Source organism: Oryctolagus cuniculus, chromosome 18, assembly GCF_964237555.1.
Source record: "Oryctolagus cuniculus chromosome 18, mOryCun1.1, whole genome shotgun sequence".
Lineage (NCBI taxonomy): Eukaryota > Metazoa > Chordata > Mammalia > Lagomorpha > Leporidae > Oryctolagus > Oryctolagus cuniculus.
The window spans coordinates 8163471-8186251 of record NC_091449.1 but is presented as its reverse complement, the minus strand read 5'-3'; the positions used below and the strand labels follow the sequence as shown (position 1 = coordinate 8186251).

General features: G+C 63.6%; 3 protein-coding genes across 7 annotated transcripts in view; 2 read left to right on the top strand and 1 right to left on the bottom strand.

Annotated features, from left to right (window-relative positions):
* Positions 1 to 16201, top strand: part of PPFIA3 (PTPRF interacting protein alpha 3) — a 29579-nt gene extending 13378 nt beyond the window's left edge. Inside the window, exons 19-30 of one of the 4 annotated variants that reach the window (XM_070063098.1) lie at positions 627 to 720; positions 978 to 1059; positions 1488 to 1688; positions 2366 to 2428; positions 2591 to 2617; positions 3445 to 3620; positions 3866 to 3963; positions 4220 to 4395; positions 4480 to 4548; positions 4648 to 4819; positions 5547 to 5618; positions 16066 to 16201. In XM_070063098.1, coding sequence (XP_069919199.1) covers positions 627 to 720; positions 978 to 1059; positions 1488 to 1688; positions 2366 to 2428; positions 2591 to 2617; positions 3445 to 3620; positions 3866 to 3963; positions 4220 to 4395; positions 4480 to 4548; positions 4648 to 4819; positions 5547 to 5605 — 1217 coding nt within the window. In that variant the 3' untranslated portion in view covers positions 5606 to 5618; positions 16066 to 16201. Of the gene's footprint in view, positions 1 to 626; positions 721 to 977; positions 1060 to 1487; positions 1689 to 2365; positions 2429 to 2590; positions 2618 to 3444; positions 3621 to 3865; positions 3964 to 4219; positions 4396 to 4479; positions 4549 to 4647; positions 4820 to 5546; positions 6419 to 7018; positions 7094 to 16065 lie in introns of those variants that run through there. The other 3 variants (XM_070063097.1, XM_051828816.2, XM_051828817.2) reach the window with 3 other exon arrangements.
* On the bottom strand, positions 6585 to 11577 carry HRC (histidine rich calcium binding protein). Of its 2 annotated transcripts, NM_001082234.1 has the most exon segments (7): positions 6585 to 6700; positions 6787 to 6823; positions 7137 to 7191; positions 7419 to 7487; positions 7869 to 7939; positions 8012 to 9571; positions 9656 to 10554. In NM_001082234.1, coding segments are annotated over 7 exon segments (2556 nt in total). In that variant the 5' UTR covers positions 10383 to 10554; the 3' UTR covers positions 6585 to 6663.
* TRPM4 (transient receptor potential cation channel subfamily M member 4) overlaps positions 11583 to 22781 on the top strand; it is a 28927-nt gene continuing 17728 nt past the window's right edge. Inside the window, exons 1-6 of the mRNA XM_070063096.1 lie at positions 11583 to 11751; positions 11977 to 12044; positions 16066 to 16240; positions 17403 to 17583; positions 17678 to 17841; positions 17993 to 18176. Coding sequence (XP_069919197.1) covers positions 11728 to 11751; positions 11977 to 12044; positions 16066 to 16240; positions 17403 to 17583; positions 17678 to 17841; positions 17993 to 18176 — 796 coding nt within the window. The 5' untranslated portion in view covers positions 11583 to 11727. The remainder of the gene's footprint in view (positions 11752 to 11976; positions 12045 to 16065; positions 16241 to 17402; positions 17584 to 17677; positions 17842 to 17992; positions 18177 to 22781) is intronic.

The window sequence follows — 22781 nt, the reverse complement described above, 5'->3', positions numbered from 1 at the left end:
CCTTCTCTCCTGGCTCTGTATGCACGTGGGAGGGCAGAGGAGGGGAGAAGAAGGGGCCCGCGGGCCTTCCGGGGTTGCTGGGTAGGTAAATGAATGCGTCGTTTCATTTACCTATTTGTTTATTTGAGAGGGAGAGTCACAGGCGGAGAGGGAGAGGCAGAGAGCAGTCTTCCGTCCGTTGGCTCACTCCCCACCGACACCCCTGTGAGATGCAGGCGCCGCAGGTGGAGGCTTAACCTTCCACGCCAGGCGTGCGCGGCGCCTGCTGGGACTGGCCTGTATGAGCTGTGGTCTCACGAGCTCAGTGAGCCGCCTGACACAACGTGGGTCACTTGGCCATGGCCTTGGTGGGGTTCCTATACCATGGAAATTGGCAAATCATACAAACCAGGGACTCCCATCTCCCCGCCCAGGGGCTGATGGGTAAGCATTCACACCCTGCCACCTTACCTGGCCTGTTCACTGCCTGGGGGGCGACCCTGCTCCCTGCCTGGCTCTGTCACCCCCCCCCCCCCGGGTGTGGCCTCCCTCACCGCTCCCTCAGGGCCTCTGCCGTCCTGGCTTCCTCCTCCCCACCCCCGGCAGGAGACATTCTGCTCCAACTTCTGATCCTTGCCCGCCTTCAGCTGGAACACCCTCTGACGAGACGCTGGCCACGGACCCTCTGGGGCTAGCCAAGCTGACAGGCCCAGGTGACAAGGACCGGAGGAACAAGAGGAAGTGAGTGTGTGTGTGTGTGTGTGTGTGTGGTCATGGTGGACACGCCTGAGAATAAAATGCCGCCAGGGAGTGTCCATGGCCCTGAACTCGCTTGCCTGGGAAGTCCTCGACTTTTTCTTCGGATGGGGGTGGGGAGCTCACGGAGACTCACACATAATTTTTGACCTTCTGCCGTGTTTCTGAGTGCTTTCCTGTGTGTGCGTGGCTGAGAGCTGGGGTCCCCCTCCTGACGGCCCCGCTCTGCCCTCGCCCCGCAGGCATGAACTGCTGGAGGAGGCCTGCCGCCAGGGCCTGCCGTTTGCTGCCTGGGACGGGCCCACCGTGGTCTCCTGGCTGGAGGTACCAGGGCCCGGAAGTGATGATCCCCAGCCCCCCCCCAGCGGCCTCATGGGGGGGGTCTCCCATCCCAGAAGTGGGGTGGGGTGGGCTGGGTGGTGGGGACCTGGGAGGGGTCAGGCTTGCTGTCCATTTAAACAGCTTCTTTCTCCTTCTCCTCCCACCCCCATGTCTCTGGCCACCCCCACCCCGGGTCCTGGCCCCTGGGTCTTCCCCCATGCCTCTCTCTGTTTTTCTGCATCTCTCCCCGTTTCTGTGTGTTCCTCGTGCCTCATGTCTCTGGGCCTGTCTCCGCCGCTCTCTCCCCTCCACCCGGCCGCGTCTCCACCTGACTCCCCCATGTTCCTGGGCGCCCCGTTTTTCTCCTGGCGAAACTCCCCGCGTCTGCCTCGCCCCCACTTGCCTCTCCCCTCTCCCCCGCTCTGCCCCAGCTGTGGGTGGGCATGCCCGCCTGGTACGTGGCCGCCTGCCGGGCCAACGTCAAAAGTGGCGCCATCATGGCCAACTTGTCGGACACGGAGATCCAGCGGGAGATCGGCATCAGCAACCCGCTGCACCGCCTCAAGCTGCGCCTGGCCATCCAGGAGATGGTGTCGCTCACCTCCCCGTCGGCCCCCGCCTCCTCCCGCACGGTGAGCGAGCGCCCGGGGAGACCCTCCCGCGCCACACCCCCGAATTTCCCGCAGCATTGACTGCCTTCCCATCATTCCATCCTTTCCTCCCAACTTTTTATTAAGAGAACTCCAACGTAGAGAAAAACGCGCGCACCGACCGTGCCGGCGTCCAGTGCTGGCCAGCGCTCGGCCACACCTGCTGTGTGTGTGAGTGTGTGTGCGCATGCGTGTGTGTGTGTGCGCATGCGTGTGTGTGTTTCCTAGGGTGCTTGAATTTGGGGACATCCTAACAGGCGAGCCCCAAAATTACTTCAGCGGGTTTTTCCCTTATGACATGGGGAAAACCAGTCTTACCGTCCCATCCACTATTCGGCCTGTGTTCAAATCCCCGCCCCCACGACCGCAGGGACCGGCCCTGTTGGGCTCCTTGCCCTGCACCGGGCGCCGGGGCTGGGGGCGTCCTGCCCACCCCGGGGCGTCGCTGGGAGCAGCTGACGTCGCCGCCTTCTCAGCCATCACCACGCCAGTGTGAGGTCACACGCGTGACGTCATTGGCGGCCACAGGCCCGGCTCCTGTGGTGGGGAGCCTGGCGCCCGGCGGGAGTTCAGTAGAGGGTCGCCGCTCTTCTCGGTCGTGGCTGGACCGTGTGCAGGCCGGGGGCTTCCCCCACCCCCATGACACCCGCGCCCCTCAGTCCACAGGGAACGTGTGGATGACGCACGAGGAGATGGAGTCGCTCACAGCCACGACCAAGCCTGTGAGTGCCCCCTGCCGGCGGCCGTGGGGGTGGCACTGACCCTCCTTGGGGGCGGGGGCGGGCACTGTGTCTGCGGCTGGCTGTCCGTCTGCCTGTCCCTCCGCCCTCCTCTGCCTGCCCCTAACCCGCCCCTTCTCTCCCCTCTTCCCACTAACGGGTCAGGAGACCAAGGAGATCAGCTGGGAGCAGGTAGGGGCGCGGGGCGGGCGCGGGCGCATGAGCAGGCCGTGCACGCTGCATGGACGCCCCTCCTCTACCAGCCTTGCCCCTCCCCCGAGTCCCACCATCCCCACGGGGGCGCTGACCCAGCTCTGCCTAGCGGATTTCTCTGTGGCCTGGGGGGGGGGGCGGTGGATGTGCGAGCCCAGACTTCCATCATCAGCCCGGTGGGCCTGGCGTGCCGCTGTTGAGGGTTACAGGGGTCCTTGTCACTGCGGACACTAGAGGGCGCCGCTGAGCAGCCTGCTGGGCTGCTGGCTGGGGGCGGGGTCTATGTGGGACGGTGCGGGCGCACTGGCCACAGGGGGACGATGAGGTGGTGGCGACAGGCAGGCCAGACTGAACGAGGATTTGGGGAGGCAGAGATGCACTTCCTCCTCCAGTGGGGACAGGCGCGGCCTCAGCCCGGGGTGGGGGCAGGGGTGCGAGGTCGGGCTGTGGCCTCTGTTTGCAGCTAGGGGAGGTGCTGGTGGTCTCGGTTGGGTTGATCCAGAATCTTGTGGAAGACGGCTAGCCCAGCGCTCCTCAGCATGTTGGGGGGGGGGGGTTGCAGTGAAAATGCATTTACTGGCATTGCCGCAGGCGGGGCAGGGGTCTGCAACTCTGTAGGGGCAGGTGCTCCAGCCAAATGCCCTAAGGCTCCTGTGTTGGGGAAGGCCTGGGGGTAGCTTGGCACAGGCCCGTTGTTCCGAGCAGTGTAAGGGTGCACTGGGGGGGGGGGACTGGACTGTGCCTTTTCGTACACACCTGGGTGCTGCGAGAGGCCTGACCGAGCCCTCACCTGCCTGTGGCCCCAGATCCTGGCTTACGGCGACATGAACCACGAGTGGGTGGGCAACGACTGGCTGCCCAGCCTGGGGCTGCCCCAGTACCGCAGCTACTTCATGGAGTCGCTGGTGGACGCGCGGATGTTGGACCACCTCAACAAGAAGGAGCTCAGGGGCCAGCTGAAGATGGTGGACAGCTTCCACAGGTGGGCACCGCCCGGGGCGCTCACGCGCGGGGGCGGGGCCAGCGTGGGGAACCCTAGGATTCTCTCTGGTCAGCTCTGGACACAGCCCGCTGGGTAACCCCACCCTCCTTCCGAGTTGGCTGACCGGAAGTGGCAGTCAGCAGGTCCCAGCAGTGAGCCCCCCGCCCCCCCAGAAGCCCACGCCAGTGGGGAGAGCGCGGTGGTCGCTGCCAGCGGCCTCGTGACCCCCCTCTCCCGCCCCGCAGGGTGAGTCTGCACTATGGGATCTTGTGTCTCAAACGGCTCAACTATGACCGGAAGGACCTGGAGCGGAGGAGGGAGGAGAGCCAGACCCAGATCCGGGGTGAGTCCCGCCCGGGCCGCGGGGGAGGGGGAGAGGAGGGAGGAGAGCCAGACCCAGATGCGGGGTGAGTCCCGTCCGGGCCGCGGGGGAGGGGGAGAGGAGGGAGGAGAGCCAGACCCAGATGCGGGGTGAGTCCCGCCCGGGCCGCGGGCGAGGGGGAGAGGAGGGAGGAGAGCCAGACCCAGATGCGGGGTGAGTCCCGCCCGGGCCGCGGGCGAGGGGGAGGCCGAGGCTGAGCCCCCTCCTGCCCCCCCAGACGTGATGGTGTGGTCCAACGAGCGAGTCATGGGCTGGGTGTCCGGGCTGGGCCTGAAGGAGTTCGCCACGAACCTCACGGAGAGCGGGGTGCACGGGGCGCTGCTCGCCCTGGACGAGACCTTCGACTACTCCGACCTGGCCCTGCTGCTGCAGATCCCCACGCAGAACGCGCAGGTGAGCGGCGGCGGGTCCCGCGGCACGCCCGGGGGCGTCCCCGCTCGCTGGCCGCCCGCCAACCCTCCTCCCGCACCCCTGCAGGCCCGGCAGCTCCTGGAGAAGGAGTTCAGCAACCTCATCTCCTTAGGCACAGACAGACGGCTGGACGAGGTGGGCGCCAGGGGCGGGGCCGGAGGAGGCGCGGCCCGCCGAGGGGCGGGGCCAGCGCCGGGCCCCAGCCCCTCACCCGGGGCTGGCTCCTCTACCTAGGACAGCGCCAAGTCTTTCAGCCGCTCGCCGTCCTGGCGGAAGATGTTCCGGGAGAAGGACCTCCGAGGGGTCACCCCCGACTCGGCGGAGATGCTGCCCCCCAACTTTCGTTCAGCTGCAGCTGGAGCCCTGGGCTCGCCGGGGCTCCCTCTCCGGAAGCTGCAGCCGGAAGGTGGGGGGGTCTCCCCAGGGCCGCAGCCTCTGCTCCCACCCCCTTCCCCAGGGTGGGAGATGGACTGACTTAACCCCGGGCCCTGGAAGAGCCACCCCTGGCAAGTGGGCCGCCCCACAGTCCAGCTCCCCCACGACCCCTTCCAGGGTGTGAGATGGGCCGGCCCGGTCCCCTCGGCGCCTCCCTGGAGCCAGGGGCCGCGGGGAAGGCCAGGGCACGGGGTGGGCTCAGGCGACGTCCTGATACGCAGAGGGGGAGCCAAGGGAGGGCTCAAGAGGCCCGGGGGTGCTCGGGCAGGGGGCGCTCAGAGGCCTGGAGGGGTGCTGGGTGGGGGGGACACTCAGAGGCTGTGGGGGGTGCTGGGGTGGGGGTGCTCAGAGGCCTGGAGGGGTGCTGGGTGGGGGGACACTCAGAGGCCAGGGGGCTGGGTGGGGGACGCTCAGAGGCTGTGGGGGGTGCTGGAGCGGGGGGCGCTCAGGGGCCTGGAGGGGTGCTGGGTGGGGGCCGCTCAGAGGCTGTGGGGGTGCTCAGAGGCCTGGAGGGGTGCTGGGTGGGGGGACACTCAGAGGCCCGGGGGGCTGGGCGGGGGACGCTCAGAGGCTGTGGGGGGTGCTGGGGCGGGGGGCGCTCAGGGGCCTGGAGGGGTGCTGGGTTGGGGGGACACTCAGAGGCCCGGGGGGCTGGGCACGGGGCGCTCCTGGCTGAGCCGCCACCGCCCTCCCTCCAGGCCAGACCTCCGGGAGCTCCCGGGCCGACGGCGTTTCGGTGCGGACCTACTCCTGCTAGTGTGGGGCTGCAGGTGAGGACGGCTCCGGGCGGTCTGGGGGCGCGGGGCGCGGCTCAGCGGGCCCCCCTGCTCTGCACACTGCCCGGCGTCGACGCAGGCGACCGCAGCCGGATGGAAGAGGCCGCTCCCGCTCCGGCCTCCAGCGCGCGCTCGCCGGGGACGGCGGGCGGGACCATCTGCGCGGACCGGGGGGGGGGGCCCGCGCGTCCCCGCCTCGCAGATGGACTGGGCCTGGACCCAACCACGGGAGCCGGACTGAGGGGGGGAGAAGAGGGCAGGAAGAGCTCCCGGCCGACTTCCGCCCCCCTTTTGTCTACTTTGTAACTTATCGATCCGTTTCCGACGGGAGACAGGTGCCCTCTCGCGCAGGGGGGCGGGGCTTCCCTCCCGGGCCGCATGCAGGGCGCGGCCGCCCCCTCCCCTCTTCCCTGCCCAGGTCGCGGGGCCCAGGTCTTCCTTCTTCGTCCGAAAGGAGGGGAGGGGGACTCGCTGCTACAAGCCTCGCCCCCCGTGCCACTCAGCCCCGCCCCGCCACGGCCGGCCGCCGGCCCCCAGGGTCCTCTGCGGGCGGGGTCTCCTTCCCCTCCCACCTCCCCGTGTCTCGTGTCCCCGGGGCCACCCCGCCCCCCGTGCTGTGGCCGTGTCCGTGCCCCGGGGGCGGGGGGCTCCGGGGTTTGCATGGGAGAATCCTCTACCCGCGATGTCGCTGGGGGACGCGGGCCGCTGGGGGAGCCCTCGCCCCCGACCCTCGGTCGGCCTCGCGCCCCTGCGGCCACTCAGTGCTCACGGGTAAAGAGAACCGTTTCAAAAAGCTTGCGTGTTGACTGATTTGGGGGCAGGGGGTGAGCGAGCGAGCGAGCCAAGCCGCCGCCTCGGGGCCCCAGGGGTTCAGGGCCCGTGTCCCGCAGGCCCCCGAGCCCGGCGACCCCCACCCCCGTTGCTCGCGGTCCCGAGAATCCAAAGCCGGCTCCCGGCCGCGAGGTTTCGGGGCGCGCGTTTATTCAGGGGGACAAATCCGGCTCGCCGTCCCGGGAGGCCTCCCTGCGGCGCGGCCAGCTCACGGCTCCGGCGTCTCCAGCATGTCCGCCAGGGCCCTGCGGAGGAGGCAGGACGCAGGCCACTCAGAGGCCGGGGAGGGAGGCCCGGGCCGGGCTCGGCGCCCCCTGCTCCCCGCACTTACTTGTATAGGGACGAGGAGAAGTAGTCGACGTAGCTTCCTGCGGGGCAGCAGAGAGCGCGCAGGGGCGCGGGGTTAGGGCCGCCCCCGCCGCTCAATCGGAGCCCCTCCCCTCCCAGCCCCTCGAGGCCCCGCCCCTTCCCCGGTTGGGGGCGTTCCCCTTCTCTGGTGGCCCCGCCCCTGTTATAGGCCCGCCCCGCAAGCTTCGCAGCGTATTTTTTCCCCTTGGCTTCAGCAACCCCTCCCGGATTCCTCCCGTGCAAGGCGCGCCGCATCCGAGGGCTGGCCACCCTGCCCACCCTACCTGCGGCCCCCACCGGGGTTCACCTTGCGGGGGCCCCGCCCTTGCTCACCTGGCGTGCAGACAGTTTCACAGACAAGCGGGCAGAGGTAGCAGAACTGACAGTGCTGGGGGCGGGGACGAGGAGAGAGTGAGCAGGAGGGCGTGGCGGGGGCGGAGCCTGAGGCTAGGTCGCGATGAAGGGGTGGGGTCAGGGCTGCGTGGGGGGCGTGGCTTTGGGGTTGGAGACCAGGGTTAGGGGCGGGAGAGCGGTGCTGAGATGGCCCGGGCCAGGGTCAGGGTCATCAGGGGTCAGGGTCAGGGGTCAGGGTCGGGTCAGGCCTGGCGCCTTCACCTGGCACTGGTCGCAGTGCTCGCCCATGCTGTCCTCGTCACAGTGACAGTGCTCGCATTCAGTGCAGCGCTGGGGGCCAGAGCAGCCTGGTTAGACGGAAGGCCCAGCCCCGCTTGGCAGACAGACCCTGCCCCCTTGTAACCTCCAGCACTGACCGCAGCGTCTTTGCCTCAAAGCGCTCCCCTGCCCCCCGTCACCTACCCCAGGGCGACCGGGTCCCCTGGGCACTGTAGCTGAAACTGTGGTCCCCCCCCCCCCAGCTAGCCAGCCCTCAGACTGTCCCTCCTGCAGGACCCGGCCCCTCCCCCACGCCCCTCGGTGGGACCCAGGCCTCCTCCCCGGGTTCCTGGCCTGCGCTCTCTCCCCGGTGTGACCCCTCAGTATCTTCTACCCCGGAGCTGCCCCGCCCCTCCCTCGCTGGACCCCAGGGCCCCTGGGCTGGCGACCCACGTTGCAGAAGGTGCAGTAGCCACACAGGGACCCTTGCTGGTAGTTGCCGTACTCCTGGGTGTCCTCTGGCCCTGTGGGGACAGGAGGGACACAGTGACCCAGCTGCCTTGGCTCCCGCCCGTCCCACGGGGCCGGCCACCTACCTGTGTCTTCAGCACTCTCCTCACTGGAGGCCCCTCCAGCTGCCTCCCTCCCGGACAGTGGGTTGGGGATGATGGTGAAGGGGAGCCGGCCTTCCTCCTCCTCCTCCTCCTCCTCCTCCTCCTCCTCCCTGTGGTGGCGTAGTGGGGCCTGAACCTTAGCGCTCTCTCCTCTCCTGTCCTCTTCCTCCTGGTCTTCCTGGCTCAGGCTGCGGCCATGGCCTTCCTCCTCATCTTCCTCGTCTTCCAGGCTGTGGTGGTGGGTGCCTTTCTGCTCCTCCTCCTCCTCAGAGCCGCCCCTCTTCACACGGCTTCCGTCCTTGACCCCCGCGGGTCCCGGGGACTCAGGGCCAACCTCCTCTTTCAGGGACCCTCTGTGATGATGTACAGTGTCTTCCGGGGGGTGGCCTTGCTGCCTGGGGCTGGGGGCTGGATGGCCACGCTCAGCAGAGGTGTCCGTGTCTCCCATCCTGTGCTGGTGGTGGCCGGGGACTTCCGTCTGATGCTCCTCTGCGTGGCCCTCTCTGCTCCTGTGGCCAGGGGGTGGGTGGCTTGCAACGTGGTGGCCAGCCTTGACCGTGAGCTCCTCCTCCCCCCCTTCCTCCTCCCCTCCGGGGCCGTGGTGGGCGTGTCTGGGAACCTGGTGCCAGTGGTCGGTGGACACACCCTCTTCTTCACCTTCCTTGTCTCCGTGGCCTTGGTGCCCGTGGTCGGGGACGTGATGATGGTGCTCATCCGAGGTCACCTCAGCCTCTTCTTTCCCGTGGCCTCGGTGCCTGTGGGCCTGGTGCCCATTCTCAGTGCTGTCATCACCATCATCATCATCACCACCATCATCTTCCTCATGGCCTCGGTGCCCACGGTGAGGGACGTGATGGTGTTCACCTTCGTCATCATCATCTTCATCTTCTTCCTCTCCGTGGCCCCGGTGCCTGTGGGCCTGGTGACGGTCGCTCTCAGTAGAGTCACCTTCGTCATCATCTTCCTCATCCTCTTCCTCTCTGTGGCCCCGGTGCCTGTGGGCCTGGTGATGATCGCTCTCAGTAGAGTCGCCTTCGTCATCATCATCTTCATCCTCTTCCTCTCTGTGGCCCCGGTGCCTGTGGGCCTGGTGACGGTCACTCTCAGTAGAGTCGCCTTCGTCATCATCATCTTCATCCTCTTCCTCTCTGTGGCCCCGGTGCCTGTGGGCCTGGTGACGGTCACTCTCAGTAGAGTCGCCTTCGTCATCATCATCATCGTCATCCTCTTCCTCTCTGTGGCCCCGGTGCCTGTGGGCCTGGTGACGGTCACTCTCAGTAGAGTCACCTTCGTCATCATCATCTTCATCCTCTTCCTCTCTGTGGCCCCGGTGCCTGTGGGCCTGGTGACGGTCGCTCTCAGTAGAGTCACCTTCGTCTTCATCATCTTCATCTTCTTCCTCTCTGTGGCCCCGGTGCCTGTGGGCCTGGTGATGGTCACTCTCAGTAGAGTCACCTTCGTCATCATCATCATCTTCATCTTCTTCCTCTCCGTGGCCCCGGTGCCTGTGGGCCTGGTGATGGTCGCTCTCAGTAGAGTCGCCTTTGTCATCATCATCTTCATCCTCTTCCTCTCCGTGGCCCCGGTGCCTGTGGGCCTGGTGACGGTCGCTCTCAGTAGAGTCACCTTCGTCATCATCATCATCTTCATCTTCTTCCTCTCTGTGGCCCCGGTGCCTGTGGGCCTGGTGACGGTCGCTCTCAGTAGAGTCGTCATCCTCGTCTTCCTCATCTTCCTTCCCGTGGCCCCGGTGCCTGTGCTCCGGGGAGACCTCCTCCTCCTCCTCCTCTTCTTCACCCTCTTCCTCCCCCCCGTGGCCTCGGGGTGCACGCCTGAGGACATGGCGGGGACGCTCGCTGGAGATGACATCCTCGTCCTCGTCTTCGTGGCCGTGGCCGTGGCTGCCATGCTCGGCTAGGTCTTCCGCGCCTGCCTCGCCGTGGCCTCCATGCCCGGGGGCCTGTCGAGCCTGCTCCCTGTGGACACCCTCCTCAGAGACACTCTCGTCTCCAGCCTCAGGGCTGTGATACCTGTGTCCTTGGGGTTGGTGGCCGTATTCCCTGGAGACTTCGTCGTCCGCCTCTCCGTGGTCTCTGTGGCTCCAGAAGTGATGTCCGTTCTCCATGGACATGTCCTCATTCTCCTCCCCAGGGCTTCGGTGGCTGTGGCCGTGGTGGCCAAGCCCGGCCGCCGCCGCCTCCCCTGAGGGCCCTGGGGCGCCTGCATTGTTGATCCAGGTGCTGGGGCCCAGCCCGGCCCCTCTCAGCTGCTGGGTGACGGCAGGAGGGAGGAGCAGGCTGGCCACAGCGGCCCAGAGGAGACAAGTGTGCAGCCACGGTCCCCGGTGGCCCATGGGGACAGACGGCACAGCGGCCCCTGGGGTGGCTCCAGCGACCTGACGGCTGTGCGGGTGAATGCTGGGGTCCTTGTCCCCTTTCTGGTCCGATTCTTGCTTTCCCTCTGTGTCTCTCCCCCACGCTGGCTCTCACCGCCTCTGCCCTTCTGCCTTCTGTGGCTCCCAGACACCCCTCTGAGGCTGGCTCAGGAGCCCCCTGACCTCCCTCTCGGGCCCTCCCTCCCCACTCCCCAGCCAATAGGGTCTCTCTCCTCCCCTCTCTGCGGCTAAATTTACTCTCGGCCCTGAGTTATTCCTGGTCAGCCCCCGCCTGCCCCTCCCCTGCTGCTCTTCCCCCTCCAAGCTGGGGAGGGGGTGGGAGAAGGGGTCTCTTCCTGGTCAGGAGAGGGGACAGGGACTTGACATTGGACTGACAAGTGCCTGGTGTTTGGCATGAGCACCAAGTCAAATTGGGGGACTTTGGGGGGTAGGAGAGACTTAGCAGAGGGGAACCCCAGCCATGTAAAGATTAGGGGCATGCATCGTGGGGTTTCCAGACAGAATGGGGTCCTTTGGGATCGTGGGACGGGATGAGAGGAACCTGCCCCAACACACACACACACACACACACACACACACACACACACACGTCCTGTCTCTGGACTTCAGGTCTGGGGGCAGGGGACCTAGAGGCCAGGGCTATAAATACAGCCGGGGCGGGAGGGGGTTCAGGTTACCGAGGCCCCAGCTGTCCTCATCAGACAGAGCTGGCGGATGGCTGGCGCCCCCCCCCCCCCGTCAGCCGGCGTCTCCCCCTCACCTGTCACCAGTGCCCTTGCCCGCTGGGGCTCCATGCACCGGCATGGGTCCCCCTTCTTCATTTCTGTCTCCTGGTCTCTGTGCCCCCCACCACAGGGTCCCGACCCCCTGTCACTCTGAGTGTCCCCCTCCCACAATGTACCTCTCCCCAAATTTCAGTTCTGCCTTTTTGAAATCTGACTCCAGTCTCTGGGTACCCCTCCCCTTCGGACTCTGGCCCCCACCTGTGTCACTGGGGTCAGTGGCCCCTCCCTCATCTCTGGGATGCCTCCTGTCGCCTCCTCTGTGATCTTGTCACTCTGGCCCTGATGGTTGCCCCGCCACCCACACCCGCCAGCCCCGGCCTCTGCGCCCTGCGCGCTGCGGTCCCCCTCGTCTCCCGGTGCCGGGCCTCGGGCCGCCCTCTCCCCGCCTCCCGCTGACGTCTCCGCCCGCCCCGCCCAGGCTGGGCCGGGAGGTGGCGGATCCGGTTTGTCCGGGGCGAGTCGGGAGCGGGGTGCAGAGCGGTTGTGGCAGCCCCAGGGCGGCCGGGCTGCGCGGCGGCATGGTGGGTTCGGAGAAGGAGCAGGTACGGCGCGGAGCCCCGGGGCGGAGCGCACGCGGGGCGGGGACGCCTCCCGGCTCCCGGACGCGGGGCGCTGGGGACCCAGGCTCTCGGGGTGGGGCAGGTTCTCGGGTCCTGGACTCCCGTGTCGGGGTGGGGCCCGCGGTGAGGGACTCGGCGCCCCCCGGGGACCAGCCCCGGGTCCCCCCTACCCGACGCCCCCACTCCGCCTTCTGCTCCGGTCCTCAGAGCTGGATCCCCAAGATCTTTAAGAAGAAGACGTGTACGACGTTCATAGCGGACCCCGAAGACCCCGGGTGAGCTAGCGGGCCGACCCGGGCATCCCCGGCCCTCCGGCCCCGCCCTGGCCCCGCCCCCGCCCCTATCCGGGCGCCGCGGACCCTCCCAAGGGCGTTCCTGCGGCGCCGTGGCTGGCCTGGGCCCGGGTCCGCCGAGACGCCTCCGACTCCCTTAGCCGGGGCTCGGGGTCCCTGCGCGCCAGGGCTGGGTTCTGTTTCTCTTCTTCCTGGGCCTCTCCCCGGTCGCCGTCTCTCCGTGTCACTTTGTGTCTCCGCTGGGTCGTTCCCAGGGACGCTCGCTCGGCAGAATTCAGCGGCTGGCCGGGGTTCCAATTTCACACGTGCTGTGTGGCTGCGGGGCAGGCGTTTTCCCTCTCTGGGTCGAGTTTGTCAACCCGGGTAGGCCCTCCCGCCTGGGCTCTTGTGAGAATTAAACAAGTTAATGCTTTTATTGTTATTTTTTCTGGGCCAGTGCCCAGCCCAGGCTGTTAGCACTGGGAAGTGTGCAGCTCCCACTGGGAGGGAGTAGTTACCGCACCCTGCAGGTGCCATCCTAGCCTGGACAGCGTGGTTGCCGACCGACCTATTGGCCTTCAGCGATGGTCTCTTAGGGGCTGTGGGCTCTTCTGTGGTTTGCAGCATGGTCCTTGGGGGCGTGGGGGCAGTCAGCGTTCCGCATCCAGTGTGCTTGGCTATGCGTGCCGTGTGGCCGGCAGCCCTCGTGCAGGTGTGCTAGGCACGGATGCTGCAAAACCCATGATGGTTGGGAGCAGCGTGTGGTCAAGAGAGGCTGCGGCTGGTGGCCAGAGGCCAACGAGGCAGAGGGTGGACTGGAGTAACACAGGAAGTGGAGCCTGCCAGGGACACCCTGGGCCCCGGGAGAGCTGAGGGGGAGGCGCCTGGCTAAGACTTAAGAGGGGACGTGGGGTGTCGCTGGAAGAGGAGCTGCGGCTGGAGCGAACTGCGTGGCAGTGACTCTGGGGTGGGAACAGCGTGCAAAGTCCTCCTTAATGACAGAGCGAAGTTCAAGTGCAAGGAGCTCGCTCACCGAAGAGGAAGCCGCGCAGAGGAGGGCAGGGCCTCAGAGCCCACCCTGGAGGTGCTGGGACCCGGCCCTGGGGCGTTGGGTGCCATAGAAAGGGTGGGGCCGTCGTTGGGTGTGGAACAGTCCTGGGGGAGCTGTGTGAGGATGGGCATGAGCTCAGACGCCAGGGGCAAAGCTGGGGCAGGGGTCTAAGTGGGAGGGGGAGAGGCCTGAGCCAGGCTAGCCTGGGGGATGGGGCAAAGGATGAGGGTGGGAGGGTGGAGCTTGGGGGCGACAGGTGTGGGGAGAGTGAGGACTGGGGGAGGAGGGTGTGCATGCATGGCCTGGTGCCAGGGGCTTCCTGCTTGGGGCGGGGTCGCAGGTGAGGCCTGGGGGGACCAGGGCCAGGTGCAACCTTGGTCTGGCCTCAGGGCAAGACGTCTGGGATCAGGAGGCCGGAGCTGCCTTGGCCGAGGAACTGGAAGTGGGTGAGGAGTCGCGGGAAGCAGGAGACAGTGGGGCAGGGTGCGCTCAGGGAGGCTGGACTCAGCTCGGAGGCTGGTTTTGATTTGTCGTTTTCTTTCGCAAAGAAGGATGTTTTCACACACCTGCCTCCCAAGGCCTCCGGCTAAATACGGGCTTCAGATCCCAGCCGACTTCCTCCCGTTAGGTGTGAGCTGGGCCCCGGGCCTGGAGCCTGTGAGCCGGGCAGGGAAGCCACCTGGGCCTCCTCTGGGGAGCCGAAAAAAGGCAGAGCGGCTGGGGTGGGGGGCGGGAGGAGGGAGGGGGAGGAGGAGGAAGAGGAGGAGGAGGAGGCGGCGGCAGCGGCGGTGGGGGAGGGCAGTGGAGCCGGCTGACCCTGCCAGGGATCGCGCGCAGCCTTTGAGCTGTGGCCAGTGCCGCGTGCGCCTCCGTCAGATGAGACCTCAATAGGGGTATTGTGTTTGGGGCCACACAGGTAACCGCTGATCTTGCTGGGGACAGTTTCGGTTTCGGTGGCCGCAAAGAGGAGAGGGGGCGAAGAGGAGAGAGGGCTGTCCACCAAGACATGCCATGTCCAGTATGGCAGCCCTCGCCACGCGTGGTGCCCGGGCGCTTGAAATGTGGCCCTGGGACTGATGAGCTGAGGGTTTTTTTAATTTAAAGATGTATTTATTTTATTTGAAAGAGTTATAGAGAAGGAGACACACACACACACACAAAGAGAAAGAGAGAGAAAGAGAGAGAGAGAGGTCTCCTATCCTCTGACTCACTCCCAAATGGCCACAACAGCCAGGGCTGGACCAGGCCAGAGCCAGGAGCCAGGAGCTTCATCTGGGCCTCCAACCTGGGTGCAGAAACCCAAGCACTGGGGCCATCTTCCACTGCTTTTCCCAAGCCATAGCAGGGAGCTGGGTGGGAAGTGGAGCAGCCAGGATTCAAACCTGCGCCCATACGGGATGCCGGCACTGCAGGCAGAAGCTTAACCTGCTGCGCCACAGCGCCGGCCCTGGAGCTGAGTTTTTTATTTGATTTCACATCAGTTTGTTAGAGCCTCAGGAGCCCCTTGAGTGTAAGGAATCCTGCGTGGGCAGGAACTGGTGGGTGGACAGTGCAGGCCCTGACCATTCCTTGATAAAGTCTTGCTGCATGTGTGGACATAGCTGGAGAGGACCAAGGGGGTGCTGTCCAAGGATGGGGTTGGGGTGGGTGAAAGGGTAGTGTGGGTAAACTGAGGCACGCCCTGGCGTCAGAAGGGGAGTGCTGCGTCCCGGGGCCGGGAGCTCACGCTGTGCGGATGTGGCAGCCGCCGCTCCGGCATGCGACGTCTGCACGGCTTTTGCCAAACCCACATGGGGGGGGACCTTCAAAAAGCTCATGGGAAATGGAATTTAAGAAGTTCAGTGTGTTTGGCGCAAAAATATTTTGGGATCCACGCAGCTTCTTCGTGGTCTGTGTTTCCACGCAGTCCCCTCGCGGCATCTGGCCGTCGTTCCCAAAATCGGCCCTGACTCCGGCACACTCAGTCCCGCTCGCTGTCTGAACTCTTTCTGGATTCAGGGACCAAGGGGCTTTGATATTTTTTTTTTTTTTTTTAAAGATTTACTTATTTGAAAGAGTTACAGTGAGGGAAGGAGAGAGAGACAGAGACAGAGACAGACAGAGAGTTCACTCCCCAGACCCAGATGGCCACAACGGCTGGAGCTGTGCTGATCCAAAGCCGGGAGCCAGGAGCTCATTCCAGGTCTCCCATACAAGTGCAGGGGCCCAAGCACTTGGGCCATCATCTGCTGCTTTCCTGGGTGCATTAGCAGGGAGCTGGATCGGACATGGAGCAGCCGGGACTGGAACTGGCGCTGATGGGGACGCTTGTGTCACAGGTGGCGGCTTTACCCACTGGGCCACAGCGCTGGCCCCAGGGTCCACTGCCCACGGGTCCCTCATTCCCCTGTTCTCGTTCTTTGCAACTCCGATGCTGGTCACACGTAGCAGCACGGGCAGCGTGCACAGATTTAGGGGGGAAGGTGTTTTCCACAGGAGAACCATAAATGGAAAGCCCGTTGCATTTGCGAGTAACAAAAGCTTAGGCCGGGACGGATTCTGGCAGAGCCCTCTCCTGGGCTGCACCAGGGGACCCGAGCAAGGAGCGGTGCCCTCCCTGTGCTGTTCAAGGGTATTTAAAGCTCAGAGGCGGCTCCGGCTGGGACTGGTATGCAGCTCCCTGCAGAAAACCTCGTCTTTGTGTTAGGTCTTGGCGCCTCGTGGTTGCCTTTGGGCTCAGAGAGGTGAAGCCACTTGCCTGAAGCCGCACCGCTGCCCCAGCCTCTGGCAAGGAGCAGTTTCAGTCCCTCTCTGCTCTCTGCTGGGGCTCGCCGGGGCCAGTGTGGCTTCCCTCTGGGGAAGGGGACGGACAGGGCCCCAGGGTGGCCGCTGGTCCGTGTAGACAGCTTCCTGTTCAGCTGTGTGGACACTTCTCTGGATGCTGGGGGCCGGTGGGGACACCCCCAGCTCACGCTCCCGCCCTCACACCCCCAGAGGGACTCTGTGCCAGTGCGGCCGCCCCCGGAGCGCCCACCCCTCCGTGGCCGTGGAAGATGCCTTCGGGGCAGCCGTGGTGACCGAGTGGGACAGTGACGTGCACACCACGGAGAAGCCCACAGATGCCTTCGGGGACCTGGACTTCATGGGCGCTGGTCGCAATCCCAGCAACGTGAGGCCTGCGTGTCTTGGGGGTGGCTTTGGGGGTGTGCAGCATGACTCAGGGATCCCGGGGCCAGGATCTGGGCTGTCCCAGCTGGGCTTTGCATCTTCCTATGCATCTGTCCCATCCCCCCTGCTCTGGGTCTCTGTCGCCCTCTCTCTCTGGGTGTCTGTCCCCTCTCTCTGGGTCTCTGTCCCCTCTCTCTCTGGGTCTCTGTCCCCCCCCCCAGGTCTCTGTCTCCTCTCTCTCTGGGTCTTTGTCCCCCCCCCCCGGGTCTCTGTCTCCTCTCTCTCTGGGTCTCTGTCCCCTCTCTCTGGGTCTCTGTTCCCTCTCTCTCTGGGTCTCTGTCCCCTCTCTCTCTGGGTCTCTGTCCCCTCTCTCTCTGGGTTTTTTTTTTTTTTTTTTTTTTTTTTTACAGGCAGAGTGGACAGTGAGAGAGAGAGACAGAGAGAAAGGTCTTCCTTTGCCGTTGGTTCACCCTCCAATGGCCGCCGCGGCCGGCGCGCTGCGGCCGGCGCACCGCGCTGATCCGATGGCAGGAGCCAGGAGCCAGGTGCTTCTCCTGGTCTCCCATGGGGTGCAGGGCCCAAGCACCTGGGCCATCCTCCACTGCACTCCCTGGCCACAGCAGAGAGCTGGCCTGGAAGAGGGGCAACCGGGACAGAATCCGGCGCCCCGACCGGGACTAGAACCTGGTGTGCCGGCGCCATAAGGCGGAGGATTAGCCTAGTGAGCCGCGGCGCCGGCCTCTCTCTGGGTCTCTGTCCTCTCTCTCTGGGTCTCTGTCCCCTCTCTCTGGGTTTCTGTCCCCTCCCTCTCTGGGTCTCTGTCCTCTCTCTCTGGGTCTCTGTCCCCTCTCTCTGGGTTTCTGTCCCCTCTCTCTCTGGGTCTCTGTCCTCTCTCTCTCTGGGTCTTTGTCCCCTCTCTCTTTGGGTCTCTGTCCCCCCCCTTCTGGGTCTCTGTCCCCTCTCTCTGGATCTCTGTCCCCTCTCTCTCTGTGTCTCTGTCCCCTCTCTCTGGGTCTCTGTCCCTTTCTGGGTCTCTGTCCCCTACCCCTGCCGGGTCTCTATCCCCCCCACTCTGGGTATCTGTCTCCTCTCTGTGGGGGTTCTGTCCCCCATCTCCCTGGGTCTCTTTGCCCCTCCCCGTGACCCTACTCCTGTGTCCCCAGTTCCTCCGGCTCTCCGACCGCACAGACCCAGCTACAGTCTACAGTCTGGTCACTCGCACGTGGGGCTTCCGTGCGCCGAACCTGGTGGTGTCAGTGCTGGGGGGCTCGGAGGGCTCCATCCTCCAGACCTGGCTACAGGACCTGCTGCGCCGCGGGCTGGTGCGGGCCGCCCAGAGCACAGGTGACCGGTGCTGGAGGGGGCTGCCTGGGCCCGGCCGCTACTTCCCCACTTCGCCAGTCTTAACCTGACTTCTCCGTCTGCTCATCCTGTGTAGGGGCCTGGATCGTCACGGGCGGGCTGCACACGGGCATCGGCCGGCATGTGGGCGTGGCTGTGCGGGACCACCAGACGGCCAGCACGGGGGGCTCCAAAGTGGTGGCCATGGGCGTGGCCCCCTGGGGCGTGGTCCGGAATAGAAACACCCTCACCAACCCCAAGGTGCGTCCCAGGGCCTTGGAAAAGGAACGGTCTGAGGGAGGAGGGGACGAGGGTCTGGACTCCAGGGTCTGAGGGAGGAGGGGCCTGGGTCTGAGGGAGGAGGGGCCTGTGTCTGTGGGCTGACCCCACGGAAAGGCCATTTGTCCCCCAGGGCTCGTTCCCCGCGCGGTACCGGTGGCGCGGCGACCCCGAGGACGGGGTTGAGTTCCCCCTGGACTACAACTACTCGGCCTTCTTCCTGGTGGACGACGGCACCCACGGCCGCATGGGCGGCGAGAACCGCTTCCGGCTGCGCTTCGAGTCCTACGTGGCGCAGCAGAAGACCGGCCTGGGAGGTCAGTGGCCGCTCCCTCTGCCTTTCAAATAAATAAAGAGCCAATCAGTTAATCTTTTTTAAAAAAGACAAGGGCAAAAAATAAGACAGAAGCAAATGCACGATGGGCAGAAGCAGAGAGACCCAAACTGACCTCCTTGTGAACATTCTCTGCTTTTTATTTTTTATCTCAAAATTTTTATTATTTTTGTTGTTTCCTGTTTTTAATCTTTTGAAGAGTGTTATGACCTCTTTTATTTTTTCATTTTTTTGTGTTTTAAAAACCTACTTAATTCTCACCCGTTATTTAGCTTGTAGGCAACCTTAATCTTATTTTTTAAATTATCCTGCGGGGTGGGCGTTGTGGTGCAGGCGGTTAAGTCTCCGACTGGGGCTCTGAGCCGCGTTCCTCCGCTTCCAATCCGGCTTCCTGCTGGTGCGCACCCTGGGAGGCAGAAGCGATGGTTCAGGAACTGGGGTCTCTGCCAACCGCGTGCGGGACCTGGTGGAGCTCCTGGCATCTGGCTTCGCTTGGCCCAACCTTTTTCTTGTAAAAAGATTTTTAAAATTTTTATTTGAAAGGCAGAGAGAGAGGGAGAGACAGACAGGGAGAGATCTTCCGTCTGCTCGTTCACTCCCCAAATGGTTGCAATGGCCAGAGCTGGGCGGGGCTGAAGCCTGGGGCCTGGAACCCCATCTGGGTCTCCCACGTGGGTGGCAGGGGCCCACGCACTGGAGCCATTGCCTGCTGCTTCCCAGGGTGTGCACCAGCAGGAAGCTGGATCAGAAGCAGCGTAGCTGCGACTCAGCCCAATATGGATGCTGGCGTTGCAAGCAACAGCTTAACCCACTGTGCCACGGTGCCGAGCCCCTGGCCCAAAACTTGAGCGTACAGAGGTTCTTCCAGTACGACTGGCTTTTGGTGGGAGAGCAGCCCCGTGGACGTCGGCGTCGCTGCACAGCCGAGGCCAGCGCCCGTACCACGGGGGATCCCCTTCGCTCCCCCAGCGCCTGGCGGCACCCGTCTCCGTCCTTAGCGGGTCTTGGCCAGAGGTGGTGTAAACGCAGTAACATGGGTGTGACCTTGGCATTGGCTCCCCCCACCACCCAGGGTGCACGGCAGCGGCAGGATGTGCCCAGGGGGCCAAAGCAAAACAGAAAAGGGGAATGAGCGAAAGTCAGTGTCTTCCCTTCCTGGTTCCAGCCACCTCTTCTGGGGGGTCGGTGTTTCCCAGGTGGAGTTGGTTCACCCTTTCTTCCTTTCTTAATTTGAAAGGCACGGTTGCAGAGAGCGAGGGAGAGAGAGAGAGGGGTCTTCCATCCACTGGTTCACTCTCCCGAGTGGCCGTGATGGCCGGGACGGAACCAGCTGGGCCGCTGCCACTGCTGCCTCCCAGGGTGCGTGCGAGCAGGAAGCTGGATCAGAAGCGGAGTCCAGACTTGAACCCAGGCCCTCTGATTTAGGATGTAGGCGTCCCAAGTTTCACTTTTTTTCTTTTTCTTAAAGATTTATTTTGGGGCTGGTGCTGTGGTGTAGTGGGTAAAGCCCCCGCCTTCAGTGCCGGCATCCCATATGGGCCCTGGTTCGAGTCCCGGCTGCTCCACTTCTGATCCAGCTCTCTGCTGTGGCCTGAGAAAGCAGTGGAGGATGGCCCGAGTCCTTGGGCCCCTGCATCCACATGGGAGACCGGGAAGAAGCTCCTGGTTCCTGACTTCGGATCAGCACAGCTCTGGCTATTGCAGCCATCTGGGGAGTGAACCAGCAGATGGAAGCACTCTCTCTCTCTCTCTCTCTGCCTCTGCTTCTCTGTAGCTCTGCCTTTCAAATAAATAAATCTTAACAGATCTATAAAAAAAGATTTATTTCATTTTATTTGAAAGGCAGAATTATAGGGAGAGAGAGGGAGATATATTTATAGTGAGATCTTCCATCTGTTGGTTCACTCTCTCGATGGCCATAATGGCCAGGCCAAAGCCAGGAGCCTGGAACTCCATCCGGGTCCCCCGCGTAGGTGCAGGGCCTCAACCACTTGAGTTGTCTTCTGCTGCTTTCCCTGGTGCATCAGCAGGGAGCTGGATGGGAAGCTGGGACTGGAACCGGCGCCCATATTGGATGCTGGCGGTGCAGGTGGCAGCTTTACCTGCTATGCCACAATGTTGGCTCCCTGCTGTTATTTATTTATTTATTTTTGACAGGCAGAGTAGACAGTGAGAGAGAGAAACAGAGAGAAAGGTCTTCCTTTGCCATTGGTTCACCCTCCAATGGCTGCCGCGGCCGGCGCACTGCACTGATCTGAAGCCAGGAGCCAGGTGCTTCTCCTGGTCTCCCATGGGGTGCAGGGCCCAAGCACCTGGGCCATCCTCCACTGCACTCCCTGGCCACAGCAGAGAGCTGGCCTGGAAGAGGGGCAACCGGGACAGAATCCGGCGCCCCAACTGGGACTAGAACCCAGTGTGCCGGCGCTGCAAGGCGGAGGATTAGCCTAGTGAGCCGCGGCGCCAGCCTATTTATTTATTTTTAAGATTGATTTATTTATTTGAAAGAGTTATAGTGAGAAAGGGAGAGAGAGAGAGAGAGAGAGATCTTCCATCCACTGGTTCACTCCCCAATTGGCTGCAATGGCCACAGCTGGGCCAGGCGGAAGCCAGGAGCCCAGTTTTTCTAGGTCTCCCACGTGGTTCCAGGGACCCAAGCACTTGGGCCATCTTCCACTGCTCTCCCAGGCACATTAGCAGGGAGCTGGATTGCAAGTGGAGCAGCCGGGACTCGAACCCGAGCTCGTGTGGGATGCCGGCACTACAGGCGTAGGCTTAACCGGCTATGCCGCAGCGCTGGCCCCGCCCCCTGCTTTTAACAGTTGAATGTGTGGTTGTACCATCTGTTGTTTAATACTTCTGCAGTCGATGGGCACTTACGGTTTTACTAGTGTGTGGCACAGCAAAGAACACCGAACACCTGGGGGGTGCCTGACGCAGGCGTCTTAGACCCTACGCTCTAGATGCTTCCAAGGGGCAGTGCTGTGTTTCTTTTTTTTTTTTTTTTTTGACAGGCAGAGTGGACAGTGAGAGAGAGAGACAGAGAGAAAGGTCTTCCTTTGCCGTTGGTTCACCCTCCAATGGCCGCCACGGCCGGCGCGCTGCGACCGGCGCACTGCGCTGATCCAATGGCAGGAGCCAGGATCCAGGTGCTTTTCCTGGTCTCCCATGGGGTGCAGGGCCCAAGCACCTGGGCCATCCTCCACTGCACTCCCTGGCCACAGCAGAGGGCTGGCCTGGAAGAGGGGCAACCGGGACAGAATCTGGCACCCCAACCGGGACTAGAACCTGGTGTGCCGGCGCCGCAAGGTGGAGGGTTAGCCTAGTGAGCCGCGGTGCCAGTGTGATTTTTATGTTTTGAGACAGGAAAGTGAATGCATTTATTTCTCCCAAATAGGAAGCCATGTTTTCCTCACAACAATTTATTTCTTTTAAAATATGTATTTATTTTAAAGGGCGGGGTAAGAGAGAGAGAGATCTTCCGACCACTGGGGCTGGGTCAAGCCAACGCTTGGAGCCAGGAGCTCCATCCAGGTCTCCCACGAGGGTGCAGGGACCCGAGCACTTGGGCATCTGCTGCTGCTTTCCCAGGCGCACGAGCAGGAGCTGGGTCAGCAGCAGAATAATCGAGATCCGACCAGCACTCCGCTGTGGGTTGCAGCGTCACCAAGCTGGCCCCTTGCTGGCGCCGTGGTGCGGCCCCAGCGCCCCGTATGGGCGCCAGTTCACATCCCAGCTGCCCGCTTCCAATCCAGCTCCCTGCTTGTGGCCTGGGACGGCCGCAGAGGATGGATGGTCCCATCCGTTAGGCCCCTGCACCCACGTGGGAGACCCAGAAGCACCTGGCTCCTGGCTTCAGATCAGCTCAGCTCTGGCCATTGTGGCCATTTGGGAAGTGAACCAGCGGTTGGAAGATCTCTCTCTCTCTCTCTTTCTCGCTCTCTCTCTCTCCATAACTCTTTCACATAAATAAATCTTAAAAAACAAAAAAAAAGCTAGTTCCTTACCAAATTATTTTATTAAACTTTTGTCTGTTTTTTGGTAGTCCCAAGTTTCGGAGAATATAAATCATGCTTTTTGAAATCGATACCTTTCGTCTCTTCCAGCTTTTACAAGTGTCGGTTTTGACGCCATTTGTTTCAGTTTCTTGCGTTATTGCGTGAGCTCGGAGCTTGTAGCCCGCACAGGGCGGGAACAGTAGCAGCGCAGCCGCGTTTCTGAGGGTGGCGTAAAAGGACCTCCTGTGACCTTGCTGGGGGCAGAGGGGCCCTTCCCCGCGCTGGGTAGTCCCTGGCCCCCCACTGCCTCCCTTTCCTATCTGGACTTCCGTGCCCTCTGGCTCCTGGGTGGTTAATCAATTACAGTTGAGAAACGCCCGGGGCCATTCGAGGACCCGGGGTCCAAGTGCCTCCCGCCCTCCCTTGGGAAGCTAAGTCTGGTGGTTTGCAGCATCCGGCCCCTCCCCAGCGTGTTCAGAGGAACCTTAAGTCCCAGGGGCTTCATTACAGAGGACTGGAGGAGACCAGGGCCTGCCCCCAGGACTCCTGGGAAATGCGGCTCTCTCCCAGCCTCAGCAAAGGCTGATGGGAGA